Source organism: Panthera tigris, chromosome D1 (assembly GCF_018350195.1).
Source record: "Panthera tigris isolate Pti1 chromosome D1, P.tigris_Pti1_mat1.1, whole genome shotgun sequence".
NCBI lineage: Eukaryota > Metazoa > Chordata > Mammalia > Carnivora > Felidae > Panthera > Panthera tigris.
In genome coordinates this window covers 98345466-98360369 of record NC_056669.1, presented here as the reverse complement: position 1 = coordinate 98360369, position 14904 = coordinate 98345466, and the positions used below count along the sequence as shown (strand labels likewise).

Here is a 14904-nt window from a genome sequence, read left to right as displayed (position 1 = left end):
AACACTTTCAGCACCTTGATCTTATCAACCGTAATGTGTGAAGGCTTAGGAGCTTGTTTTTCCCTCCAAACAAACTGCGGGAACTAAATAGCTCCAGGTGAACTGGATCAAGGAGACAATTCAAGTGATTTGGGATTTTTTTCATGTAAGAAATTTAGTCTGAAAGGTCTAATTACTGTCAACAGGAAAGACTTGCGGCTCCAGCAGCACAGCCTGTGCTGGGCCACAGGCCACGGGCGGGCGGGGGATGGGTGCACCTGTGCTCCTGGCCTCGCCGCCATTTCTCATCCCCGCCCACCTGCCAGCCGCTCTTTGCCCTGGCAGGTGCAGGGAAGGTAAGTGGTGTGTACGGACAGACAGACGCCTTCTCTAAAGGAACCCCACACCCCCAACTAGGAAAGCATCAGCCAGCAGGTCCTGAAAGATTAAAGGCGAAGGCACAAGAAGGGTATGGTATAAGATCAACATTAAAACATTCTCCACAAATTGGTGCTTCTCTTTTTGTGGGTGGTCAGAGCTGTTAAACATTCTTATTCTCAGCATTGTAATAGTCCCACTGACCGTGTGCCCGGCTCTGGACCAGAGGCGTTTACATCCTTGGTTCTCTTCTCTCCAGAGGCAACACAGCGTAGCACCGTGGCTCATAGCATAGACTTCAGAGTTATCCTGCCTGGGTCAAAATCCCAGCTTTGCCACTGATTTCAAATTACTTGACCATTAAGCTCTCTGTGCCTCAGTTTCCCCATCTGTAACATGAGGATAATGACAGTAGCACCATCATACAGTTGTTGTGAGTTAATGTAAAGGGCTTAGAACAATGGCTCATCAAAAGTGCTCTGTTACTATTTGCTATTATTATTTTAGAAATAAAAAAACTAGGGTTTCTTTAAAGGTTGATTACCTTCTCAAGGAAACAGAACAACTTAGAGGAGGGAGAACGGTGATTCGGATGTAAGCCCAAAGGATGTCTAGCTCCAAAGGTCCTTCTAGTTCTCACCAGCAGGTGAGATCCGGCTGGTTTATAGAGGACTTGACTTCTGATGGTAGGATTGTTCACACCAGGTGACTGACAGGCTTTCTATTGAAGTTAAACATACAGATACCCTGCAGGTGGGCCACATTAAACTGGGCAGGACAGTTGTATTAGTGGAGAGCCCAGACTTAGTAATCAGGCGACCTTGCTTCAAAGCCTGGCTCCACTACTTAACCTCTAGTGTGATCTGGACAAGTTGCACAACTTCTCTGAACCTTGGTTTCCTCTTCTTAGAAATGTGAATGACCACAGTACCTACCTAGTGCGATTGTTGTAAAAACCAAATGAGGCAATTTAAATATAAGGTACTTTTCTGAGAAATTATCGAAGTACCCAGTAAGTGGTAGGATTATTTTATAATTATTAACTGATTAAAACTTGAAGTCCTGAAATTAAGGAATCTTTAGACTTAAAGCCCTTAGCACAATGCCTGGCACACAGCAGTAAATATTTATTGAAGGAATGAATGAATAAAAACATGCATTACATAGAGACCCAGAGGAAAATTCAGATGGACAGATTTCTGGTCACTGGGTGAACTACCGAGATGGGGACTCCCCAGGCACAGGAGGCATATATACAAATTTAGGGGGCCACGAGGAGATGTTGGAGCTGTAAAGTGCTGAAAATGGAAAACGTCCTGTTCACAGGTACCACAACTCTCAGTGAACACAATACGTCCTGGCAGGGGGACTACACTCCACGTGCTTGTTGACTCCTAGCACCTTCTTATCAATGTTAAATCCAGTCAGCTTGGATATTTGTTTTCATAGGATTATATCACCAATTTTACCATGAAAACCAGAGGAAACCTAAGGTTTACCTCATAATAATTCACTTGACCACTGTTACAACTCTTGCAGGAATACTGTATTTTTCAAGATAACCAGCCCCTGGTTTAGAATAGTCTTTTGTTGGTTATCTCTAATCCCAGAGGGTGACAGGTGAGGTTATTTTGAATAAGAAAATTAGTCTAATCAGAAACTGCTGATGCCCAATAATCAAGGACTAACTTGTTCTCACCTCCTTCTTTCTTGGAAAAGAAGGATGAAGGTCTCCTCTTGTGTTTTCTACATCTGGTCTGCCTTCTTGCTGTGGAAATTCCTGTTTCGGAAGCTCCTGTTTCGGAAGCTCGGGGCAGCTTAGTCATCTCTACATCCTCCTCCAAGACCACCCTGTGTGCCCACACATTTGCTCAGGAAGAACTGCGGTGGTGTGGTTGTAGACTCAGATGCCTTTGCTCTTCCTGGGAAATGGTGCCTTTTCCAGGGTCAGAGTGGTGTCATTCAAGGAGACCAGTGGAGGGCGCCTGGGTGACTCGGTCGGTTAAGTGTCCTGACTTCGGCTCAGGTCATGATCTCACAGTGTGTGGGTTCCAGACCCATGTCGGGCTCTGTGCTGACAGCTCAGAGCTTGGAGTGTGCTTTGGATTCTGTGTCTCCCTCTCTCTGCCCCTCCCCTGCTTGTGCTCTCTCTCTCTCTCTCTCTCTCTCTCTCTCAAAAATAAACATTAAAAAAGAAAATAAAGGAGACCAGTGGAGGAGTGCCAGACAGAAGCAACTAGCGCCATATCTTTGTCCCTCACTCGGAGAAAGCCCAAATCAAGCATTTTTAGCACCAAAAGGATGGGGGATGAAATGGGCTTTAGTCTGGATTTGTTTCTGTGACTGCCTACAAATGTTGATGGCTGGGTGTGCTAGTGCTAGGACCAGAGCTAGAGATAATGAAATGTTACCAAGCGTTGGGGAATCCCAGTGGACTGGACAACCTCTAGTTGGTTGGCTGCATAATCTCCATAGGAGGCCACAGAGGCCAGAGAACACCACAGCCCATGAGTGGACTCTCCAATTTTCAGTTGCAATTGTTTTTATGTTCTGTTCTGCAGGGCTTGTGGATGCTCATTCAAAATGACACTCACCCTCAGCCAGCCTGCTCTGCCAAGAGATGCTCGGAAGGACATGGATAGTTTGGGGCATGACCACACCACCCCTTCCTAACCCCCAGCGCACTGAGGCTTTGGTACCAGTCTGCAGCTGAGTAAATACTACTCTGCAAGAAGGGGGATGGGAGGGAAGGAGAGCAGGGAGGAGAGAAGAGGAAGGAGGCAAGACATCTGACAGCTTCACTCCCCACGTAGCATGTAGTCCCACAAGTCACAGGAAGATTGCTGACATCCTAGAGCTATGTTCCTGTCAAGCAAACCCCGGAAGGAGAGCAGGCTGTGTTCCTAAATTTTATCCCTTTTGAGAGCACTGTTGTTTTATATTATAAATGGAGGGAAATCATAATTAGTTCACCGAAAAGGAAATGATTTCACAAAAGGAATGAGAAGCACTGGCTTCCACTGACACCTGTGGGGTAAAGTAGTTGGGCCATTATTAACACCATCCTTTGCGAGCTCATTATTCCCCAGAGCCTGTTCAGTGTATTTAAACCAGGGCTGAAAGCCAGACTCCCTCTCTTTCTTTCCTTCATTATGACTGAGCCCAACATCAAATGATTATTTCTGTTTGACCAGTATATGCATTCTAGGCAAAGTATTAAATCAGACACGGTAACAATTGCATGGCAATTTTTAGAATGAACAAAAGAACCCCCCCCCCCGGAATTGTTTATATTAACCAAAGATTTAAAGAAATATGAGCATTTCTAATCAGCGTCTGAAAATCTGCAGGGATCGTGTATGGCACATCATAGCAATCTGGCCCGGTATTTAGGCTACCCACGGCCATCCCTAGCTCCCACAGTGGCACCGAACCAGAGGCCCGGTCTGACATGACAAGAATCCCACATACCGTGTTAGAGCATCTTTTCTGTCCATCATGATGGGGCTGTTGGGAGTTCAAGGACCAAGGCGAAGCTTGGTTCTGGGGGAGGACACTGTCTTAGACAGCTTTGATGACACGAACCACAGCAGGTTGCAATGCCCAGGACGGGCAACCCTATGGCATTGTGGAAGGAGGCACCAGCGCCAGAAGACAAGAAAGCCTCTGTCCAGTAGCAACGGGGCCAGCTATTCTGGCACGAGCACAGTCTCCTGACAATTTATTGAGGAAGCTCAATAAATTGAGCTTTGGGAGGCAGCTTTGGACACCAAAATGTGGAGAAGGATCTTGGCACCATAAGTTCTTAGAGGGCCCAGCAGCTTATCAAGTTATTTCAAGCTTAGTATCTGCATCCATTCACATGTAAAAAACAATGTGTATTTATTTATTTTGAGGGAGAGAGAGAGTGAGTGGGGGAAGGGACAGAAAGAGAGGAGGGAGAGAATCCCAAGCAGGCTCCATGCTGCCAGTGCAGAGCCTGACAAGGGGCTAGATCTCTTGAACCGTGAGATCATGACCTGAGCGAAATCAAGAGTCAGATGCTTTTCAAGAGTCGAACGCTTAACTGACCTGACTGAGCCATCCACACGCCCCCACCCATTCACATTTTAATTCAGAGACCAATGTCCAGCTCTACGAGGTGTTGCTACTTTTTTTAAATGTTTATTTATTTTTGAGATGAGGGAGAGAGAGAGAGAGAGAGAGAGAGCGCGAGCACAAGTGGGGGAGGGGCAGAGAGAGAGGGAGACACAGAATCTGAAGCGGGCTCCAGGCTCTGAGCTGTCAGCACAGATTCTGATGTGGAGCTCCAACTCACAGACCATGAGATCATGACCTGAGCTGAAGTCGGCTACTCAACTGACTGAGCCACCCGGGCACCCTCAGATGTTGCTACTTTATGCTTTTGGTTTGGAAACAGGGTGATAGGAAGTGCTCTTTGACACAGAGACTTTAGAGCCAAGGTGTAATTCTTATCCAGGAAGAAGCAAGTGCTGTCTCAAACTCCTGTGACCCAAACCTGCTCTTAACTGGACAGAAATGGTTAAACAGGCATAAGAGCTAAGGTGGAGACAGAACTTCAGGCCCCCCTCATGGTAACTGGAGGTGAGAGGAAACATCCTGCCCTCTCAGTGGTGGTATATCTGGAAAACGTCACTCAATCTTTGAAAAAGAGGCGTATTTTACACTTCCTCACATGGGTTTTTATAACCAGAAGAGGGTTTTCATGTTGTTCTGGAGGAAGGAAAGGTCTGTTCTCCCACAGAGGCAGGTTATAATATAGACAAGAGAACTCAGCCTGAGTTCTGCAAAGAACTAACCACATTATTCTGGGCACAACTCTTCTGGGCCTCCGTTTTGTCACCTTTAAATGAGAAAGATGTGGTACGTGAAGGTTGAAAAAAATTTTTAAACAGATATACTTTTTTTTCAAGGGAAATCTTATAAGGAACCTCAATGTATAACAGATAAAAGCAAAGCCTTTCTTACTCGACTTTCTCCTCAGTAGCCCTCACCTAGTCTAGAGGTGTGAGGAATGAAGTGGCTGGGAGAGAAGGCTCGAGGCATTGCTTTAAAATTCTAGGGCTCTACTGAGATGGCTTGAAAAGCCCTGGCTCTAACCCCTAAGCGGGTCTTACGCCTGCTTACCTAGTGCAGCCTCCTGGATCGGCCAACCAGGGTCCAAGTCCTGGCTCTTTGGCTAACTAGCTGTGTTGACACTGAGCAAGCCACTTAGAAATGAGAGTGAATATTAATACTAATACTAATGATACTAACAGTATGAACAATACTGTTCCTAATCAGGAGAATCTTTGAGAGGATTAAAACAGATGATTAAAAAAAATTTTTTTTAATGTTTATTTTTGAGAAAGAGAGAGACAGAGTGCGAGCAGGGGAGGAGCAGAGAGAGGGAGACACAGAATCTGAAGCAGGCTCCAGGCTCTGAGCTGTCAGCACAGAGCCCGACGTGGGGCTCAAACCCACAGACTGCAAGATCATGACCTGAGCTGAAGTTGGACGCTTAACCGGCTGCACCACCCAGGCACCCCTGGAATAGATGACTTAAAAAAGAGAGCGATTGGTAGCTACTGAACAGAATATAACGTATACAGACGTTGAGTCACTACGCCGTACTCCTGAAACTCTGAAACTAAGGTCACATTGTGTGTCAACCGTATGCAAATAAATAAACAAAAATTAAAAAAATAAAAGAGATGGTAAATTTAAAGTGCTAGTATACGGCCCAGGGTAAGTATTCAATAAACAGTACCTGCTCTTGTTACCGCGGCTTTTGAGGCACACAGGTGGGATGGCACCTGCATAACAAAAGGCACAATTCATCCAAGTTCAAGCTCAAGCCAGTGGGTGGCTAAAACAATCTTATTCCTTATCTCATGATTATTTTATCTTGCCTTTGTTCTTATTGATGAGAGAAGAACAGACTTCCTGCCCCAAGGCAGGTGCACACCACTTTCCTTGAGAGTCACTACCCTGCCAATCCTCTATCATCTCACTAGTGAAAGTACTGATGAGTCATATTTATAGACAGACTGTATAATCATGCAAACCATTTTCATACGCATGATCACTTTTGATCCCCATAAGAACCTTGACAGGCGGGGAGAGGAAAACAGTATTATTCCCATTTTTATGAACCAGGAAAATGAACCTCAGTAAGGGACAAAAAGTACCAAGTAAATGGTAGAGCCACAATCTAATCAAGCCTTCTCTTTCCAGGTCAGGGCCTCTCTCCACTACACAGGCCAGTTCCTTATGATGTCCTTGCTTTCTTGCTATATGGTTCCTGGGACTTCAGCCCGCTTTTATTTCTTCCAGGGATGAAAAACACCTGGCATAGTGGATTCCATAATGAGAGTGCAGTAAATGTTAGCTGCAACTGCTGTTATTGTTATTATTACCGTTAATATTTAAAACTGCTGCCAGCTAGCTCATCTCTTCCTATCCTCCTTCTCCTAGACTGGCTCCAGGGTCAGATGTGGTCTACCTGGCTCCCCGCTTCCTTGCTGCCCCTAAAACAAACTGACAGACCCTTTCTAATTTAGGAGACTGCTGTTAATCTCTATAAGAAAACAGAGAAGGAACAACAAAAATAATAAACACTTTAAGCCATTATAGGCCCGTATCTGCAATTTGAATAGGACTAAACATAGATTAGCAAAGTATATTTAATGTACACACAAAAATTACTTCCAACTACCTTTTTCCTTTCCAATTTAAAATCAGGCTGACAGTTGGGATGGGATTTTATTATTATTTGTTATTTACTAAAAAAAAATTTTTTTAGGTAATCTCTATGCCCAACTTGGGGCGTGAACTCACAACCCTGAGATCCAGAGTCACATGCTCTGCTGACTGAGCCAGCCAGGTGCCCCTGGGATGGAATTTCAAAAAAGCGATCAGCAAAACTGATGGCCTGTCTGAGAGAGCAAGCCACAGAAAACAAAAACCAACAGAAGTATTTCTCTGGGCTTTCCACTGTCCAAAGTAGCCATAGAATAAATAGGAAGTGGAACAGATTATGCATTTGATTTGCTTAAAATGCATTTTCCTTTTCTTCTAAATAAACATAAAAAGAAGCAGTGGCTAACAGAGTTACTCACTAGGAGTGATCTGAACCGAGACAGACTAAAAATAAGAAAACAATCTAAGTCCCCGGTTCTCGATGATTGTGTGAGTAGAGGAAGACCGTTGCCAGCACGTAGGCGTATTTATAAAGACCACAGCCTGTTCTCTTGTCAGAATCTACTAACTTCCACCAATGATGACGGATTTATGGCTACCCATCAACTAAAAAAATAGACTTAAGAAACAAAAACAGCAAGAACCAGAAAGAAGGGTGGATATAGATAAACACATACATCTTTTCAGATGAATCCACCTTTGTCTTTCCTGCTGCTTTCTGTCTTTTGTGGGCATATATAATGTACCCTATCTATAATTATATGTATATGTGTGGGTAAGAGAAAGAGGCGGCTAGAGACAGAAGAGTGGTTGACTTTTTTTGGGACTGGAAATGGGATGGGAAAGGAAATTGACATTAGCAGTTACTGTTCCTTAAAGCCATCGACTTTGTTTTTGAAAGTATGGTTTTCCTGTTAAAAGATCCTTTGCCTGTAATGTGAGTGAATCACTCATCTTATTTTAATAAAAATGTGAACCAAATGATAGTGGCTCTGCGTCCTGGGAAATGACACAATGGTTAGGCTTTCTGGACCCTGATCCTTATCTTTCAGTGGGCCTGGCAGGCGTACAAAAAGAAAGGAAAAAAGATGAAAAATATCCCAGTGGCATCAAAGGATGAACCCACCCAATTTCTTTCAGGCACCAGTATTCTAAAAAACAAAGTCTGATCTTACTCACTGGGGTTTGGACAAGGTACCTGGTTTCCTCATTGATGGGTGGCCTTTAATCAGACACCAGCTCTTTCTGTCTCAGTTTCCTCTTCTGTCATGCCTCATGTCTAAATGATCAGGGTGGATTAGATGAAGTTAAATCTACTTTAAAGTACGTAAGATTGCGTACCCTTTTGAGCTTTTGCATTTTGTCACCTCCACGTATATAACCCACTTGAAAAATTAAGAAAACAAAAGTATAAGCACCAGGAAGACATCAAAGAATCTTAAAAAAAAAAAAGCATGAGCATTCAGAATTATAAAAAGGAAAAGTGCAAACTTCTTGTCTCAGTAATCCTCAGCGTTGTATTTGGGTCTAAGATTCTAGGATTCTTTCACTGTAATTCTCTGCGATTGAGGCAGGAGCACAAAGAACAGGTAGGACATGATTTGGATGCAGGTAGCATGGAACTTGCTAGAAGGGTAGGAATGTTACACAATCCACAATGCTTCATTCTAGTGTGGCACACGTAGTAGCTAAGAACATGAGATTTGGAATTAAGACGGTCTTGGGTTCAAGATGCCTCTGTTACTTCCTAGTTATGGGGCATGGGCAAAATTCTTTAAGCTTCAGTTTTCCCATCTATAAAATTGGATTATACGTCTTCTTTCTTAGACTCTACACGATGGGGGCCCCTGCTATTGCTCTAACTGCATCTCCTTCTACTCATTCCTTGCTCAGACCATTCCAGCCACAATGGCTTTGTAGTTCTTGAATACGTCAAGCATGTTCTTGTCTCAGGCTTTTGTATCTGCTCTCCCCTCTCCCCCCAGATCCCTACATAGCTCTTTCCTCCTTCAGGTCTCTTCTCAAATGTCATTATACAGTAAGGCCACCCCTGGCCATGGTATTTAAAACTGCAACGCTCCCCCTACTTCCTGCTTAGTTTTTCTCCAAAGAACTTATCGTTGTATGATCTACTATATATTCTTCAACCATATTACTTGTTTCCTTCCTAGAATGTAAGTTCCAAGAAATCAGAGATTTTGCCTCCTTCATTCAGTGTTGGTTCCCAATAACTGTTAAAGGAGCAGGACTGCTGGGATAATTAAGTGAGCTACTACTTATGAAGCTCTTCACATTCACCGTCTAAGACAGAAATGGCTGGCAGACAGGCTTTGTTTGGCTTGAACTTATTTTTTTTTAATTTGGGGCTGAAACATTAGAAAAGTCAAGACATTTCATGCAATACAATCTAGATTCCAGATATCTCTTTTCTAAAAAAAAAAATCAGAGGCCATGAAGTCTCAGACCATCACTCCTGGACAATCAATCAGCTGGGGCTGAGGCGGAGGCTATCCTTGTAAGTCAGCCATGGCCCCCATTGCTGTTCACTGAATGACACCTGTGCTCCTTACATTACCTGTCTGGTTTTTGCAGGCACTTGAGTTTTCAACCACAGATGGAGAATTTCTCTCAAGAAGAATTTACAATAAAGATTTAATTCATATGACTAAATGAGTTTCAAACGAAAATACACAAACTTAGGTAACCTCATTATGCTAAGAAGAAAGAGCAAAATAGAAATCGCTGTGTACAGTATGATTCCTTCTTTGATTTCAAAGAAAACAAAAGGAAATAAATTTGCATAGGAAAAAGAATGGAATATACCAAAGTGTTAATAGTGGTGGTCAACTCTGCATTTGGGGATTATGCTTTGTGTTTTCTTACAATGGGAAGAATAAATAGTCACCTAGATTTACAGCATGAAAATTATATCTCAATAGAATAGTGGAAGGAAGGAAGGAAGGAAGGAAGGAAGGAAGGAAGGAAGGATGGAAGGAAGAAAAAGTAGGAAGGAAGGAAAGAAGGAAGGAAGCCACCTACAGAAATGGTCAACTTGGCACCTTCCTTCAAAAATCAATTTCTAGGGGCCACCTGGCTGGCTCAGTCAGAACAGCATGCAACTCTTGATCTCAGGGTTGTGAGTTCAAGCCCCGCATTGGGTGTAGAGATTACAAGTAAATAAATAAATTTATTTTATTTTATTTTATTTTATTTTATTTTATTAAAAAATTTTTTTTAACGTTTATTTATTACTGAGAGACAGAGAGACACAGAGAGTGAGCAGGGGAGGGGCAGAGAGAGGGGGAGACACAGAATCTGAAGCAGGCTCCAGGCTCTGAGCTGTCAGCACAGAGCCCGACATGGGGCTTGAACTCACAAACCGTGAGAACATGACCCGAGCCGAAGTCAGTTGCCCAACCAACTGAGCCACCCAGGTGCCCCAATAAATTTATTTAAAAAAAAGAAATAGATTTCCATGTCCCCATTCTCAGTGGCTCTATGTTCCCCCTCAAAATCACCTTGTTTTGTCTACAGTGAAAAGAGGGTGCAAAGCTGATCATCATATTTTATAATACTTTATATGCTTATGGATTTTATAATGCCCTTGGTCCTTCTTTGTATGTGCTCACAGTCCAGGCTTATGGGGGGGGGGCACAGTCAGGTTATACATCCCTTCAAATGAGGATGGGGTGGGAGGAAAAACACTTATCAAAGTCAAGGCTAAAACTGATTTGTTACAATACTAACAAGATTTCATTTTTCTGACTTTAAAAAAAATGTTTATTTTTGAGAGAGAGAGTATGTGTGTGTGTGCGTGTGTGTATGTGTGCATGTGCATGAGCAGGGGAGGGGCAGAGAGAGGAACAGAGGATCCAAAGCGGGCTCTGCACTGACAGCAGAGAGCCTGATGTGGGGCTCGAACTCACGAACCATGAGATCATGACCTGAGCCAAAGTCAGACACTTAAGTGACCTAGTCACCCAGGCGCCCCGTTTTTCTGATTTTTAGTGATATTTATAAATGGTTTTCCTTCCTTTCCATAGCCCAAGGTGATTCTCTGTTTCCTCCTGGGGACAGTGTGGCTGAGCAGAAGGAAGTCTCAGGAGACTCAGAATCCTGCGTTGGCTCTGCTGGACTACCGCATCAGAGCAAGCTACTTACTCTTTGGGCCTTAGTTTCTTCTTCTGTAAGATGGAGATAACCATCAGTTGTCTACTTGAGAGCAAAACGGCCAGATCTATGATCCTATGATTCCCTAAGCTCTTTGAAGTTGTGGGGCCACAGAATGGATGAACTTCCAACGCTGAGAACAATGAAAATGGTTTCTCCAAGTGTCTGTAGCCTGCATGTTAATACCTAACGTATTTAAAACTTAACTAATAGGCAATCTCAACTATCTAAATGCCAGTAAGTCTCTAAGTAGGCCAAACAGATGTCACAAGGTTCACACATTAAAGCTTATGTGGTTAACTTACAGGCCTTTGAGGTAAGCTCTGATTAGACTCAGTTTTAATGCACCGGGCTGTCTATTTTCTAAGCTCAATGCTGACCAGACACAGTAAACCGAGAGAGGAAAAGGAACTATAAAAGGCAGGTGCAAGATCAGCAGTGAGAAATCAGGCATTAACAGCACTGATAGGAACACAGAAGCAGGAAAAAATATTTAAAATGAAATCTGGATGTATTTAGGGTACACTTCAACAAACTCTTGAAGGCAATGATGTTTTCCAGCATAATAAAATAATTTATGTTTGTAAAGATGATACTTAGATGCTAAGATAAATTATATTTAAGAATGCAGGGAAGGGTAGGAGTGCCTGCGATGGCTCAGTCAGCTGAGCATCTGACTCTTGATTTAGGCTCAGGTCATGATCCCAGGGTCATGGGATTGGGCCCTGTGTTTGGCTCTGTGCTGAGCATAGAGCCTGCTTGGTTCCATCCTGCTTGGGATTCTGTCTCTCTCCTTCTGCCCCTCTCCCCGGCTGGTGGGCATGCTCTCTCTCCTTCGGTCTCTCTTTAAAATTAAAAAATTAAAAAAAAAGTAATGCAGGGAAGGGTGTTATATATATATATTTAAATATATTTTGAAAAGATTTTGATATAAATTATATTAAAAACTACAACAAAAAATTGGAACCCAAACCCTAATTGTAAAACAGTAGGCTGTAAAACTGGAAAACTTTCCTGAGTTTTTCTATATTTACTGTCTCTAAGCCATTTATTTATCATTTCTTATACACTATAAACTGCCTCCTGGTGTTGGTTATGTGTTTTTTAAGCTACCTTCCTGAGTGCTGTACGCCCTTTATATCATTTAAGTCTGCCTAACAGTCCTATTGGGTAAATACTGTTGTTCTCATTTACCTGCAGACACTGGGAGGTTAGGTCACTTACCTAGTTATATGACTAGTGGTGGTAGCATGTTCAGGCTTTGAACCATGGGTTTGCCTGAATCCAACGCATGTGCTTTAAAGCACTCTGTGATTTATCAATGGTCTAATTATGATAAATGTATCTGTATCATCATCACCAACACACTGAGTCTTGAGAGTAAGGACTTCATCTTACTTGCTTTTCTATGTCTCAGGGACTGGTACCTAGGGGCACTCCGAAAATGTTCAACAGATTTTATCTTTATGCTTCCCTATGTAGATTCCAAACGTTAAAGGAAATGGAGTATATCCCAATGTTTCCCCAATTATGATTCATGGATCATCTGTATCTCAGGCCTACAGAATCAGAATCAGAATCAGAATCAGAATCAGAATCAGAATTCTCACGGTCAAGGTATGCAAATGTGCACTTAAACAAATAGCCCCAGTGACTCTTAAAGTTGGAGAACTATTGACCTAACTTGAAAGTAAATTCTTCGGAGTTAGTCATTCCCAGCTCTGCTACTTCCTAGCTGAATGATCTGGGGCAAGTTAGTTATTTCAATTCTTTGAGCTCCAATTCCATCATCTTTAAAATGACTCAGTCAGGTGAGTGTCTCACTCTTGATTTTGGCTCAGGTCATCATCCCAGAGTTGTGGGATTGAGCCCTGTGTTGGGCTCTGCACTGAGCGTGAAGCCTGCTTGAGATTCTCTCTCTCTCCCTCTGCCCCTCTCCCCCACTGGCTCTTTCTCTTTCTCTCTAAAATAAAAAAAAAATGGAAAAAAATTTTAAAAAATTTATACCTATCTCACAGGGTTTTTGAAGGGACGAAGTTCATTCATTCACCAGGAATTACAGAGTGTCTACAGTGTGCCAGATATTGTTTTTCAGGTGCTTAGGATACATTAGGGAACAAACAGATAAGCTCCTTGCCCTCATGAAGCCTACCTCATGAAGACAGATATTAAGTGATAAATACAACAGACAAGTAAACTAGATGGTAAGTTAGTGATACCTATAATGGAAAAAACAGAATAGAGCTGTTCAAATAGGGAGTGTGACATGGCAGTGGTGGTACAATTTTATCCCAGTTTTCTTTTTTTTCTTTTCTTTTCTTTTCTTTTCTTTTTTTTTTTTTTTTAACAATCTTTACATTCAACGTGGGGCCTGAACTCACGACCTCAAGATCAAAAGTCATATGCTCTATTGACTTAGGCAGCCAGGTGCCCCTTCAATTTTATAGAGAGTAGACTAGGTAGGTTTCATGGAGAAGGTAACACCTAGACAAAGATTTGGAGGAGGTTAGGAAGTAATCTAGGTGGACATCGAAGGGAAGAACATTCCAAGCAGAGGAAACAGCCACTGGGTGCATGTCTACTGGGTAAAAGGAACAGCATAGAAGCCAGTGTAGCTGGAGCCAACAGCATGAGAGAGAAAGGAATAAGACATGAGGTTAGAGAAATACCTGGGGCCAGTTCATGTATTGGCCTTTCAGGCCTGCAAGTAAGGATTAAACAAAACAGTCATGTTAAATGTTTGGAACAGTATATAGCACATAGTAAACATTTAATGGATGGTATCCACATCTGTATTTACATTAATATCTTCTGGTCCCACTTTCTTACACCACACACAAAAATAAACTCAAAATGAATGAAACATAAGACAGGAAGCCATCAAAATTCTAGAGGAGAAAACAGGCAAAAACCTCTTTGACCTCGGACGTAGCAACTTCTTACTCAACACGTCTCCGGAAGCAAGGGAAACAAAAGCAAAAATGAACTATTGGGACCTCATCAAAATAAAAAGCTTCTGCACAGCGAAGGAAACAATCAGCAAAACTAAAAGGCAACCAACGGAATGGGAGAAGATATTTGCAAACGACATATCAGATAAAGGGTTAGTATCCAAAATCTATAAAGAACATATCAAACTCAACACCCAAGAAACAAAGAATCCAGTGAAGAAATGGGCAAAAGACATGAATAGACACTCTTCCAAAGAAGACATCCAGATGGCTGACAGACACATGAAAAGATGCTCAACAGCACTTATCATCAGGGAAATACAAATCAAAACCACCATGAGATACCACCTCACACCAGTCAGAATGGCACACATTAACAACTCAGGCAACAACAGATGTTGGTGAGGATGTGGAGAAAGAGGATCTCTTTTGCACTGCTGGTGGGAATCCAAACTGGTGCAGCCTCTCTGGAAAACAGTATGGAGGTTCCTAACAAAATGAAAAATAGAACTACCCTACAACCGAGCAACTGCACTACTAGGTATTTATCCAAGGGATACAGGTGTGCTGTTTCGAAGGGGCACATGCATCCCAATGTTTATAGCAGCACTATGGACAATAGTCAAAGTATGGAAAGAGCCCAAATGCCCATCAATGGATGAATGGATAAAGAAGATGTGGTATGTATAGACAATGGAGTATTACTCGGCAATCAAAAAAGAAT

The 14904-nt window shown here is 42.5% G+C and overlaps 1 protein-coding gene across 4 annotated transcripts in view; it reads right to left on the bottom strand.

The window, feature by feature from the left end:
• Positions 1-14904, bottom strand: part of CD1H11orf49 (chromosome D1 C11orf49 homolog) — a 199086-nt gene that overhangs the window by 30236 nt on the left and 153946 nt on the right. The window contains exons 1-2 of one of the 4 annotated variants that reach the window (XM_042957393.1): positions 12454-12716; positions 2057-2208 (exon numbers count right to left, since the gene is read on the bottom strand). The exons of the other annotated variants lie outside the window; for them this stretch is intronic. Coding sequence (XP_042813327.1) covers positions 2057-2183 — 127 coding nt within the window. The 5' untranslated portion in view covers positions 2184-2208; positions 12454-12716. Of the gene's footprint in view, positions 1-2056; positions 2209-12453; positions 12717-14904 lie in introns of those variants that run through there. 4 annotated transcript variants of the gene reach the window in all.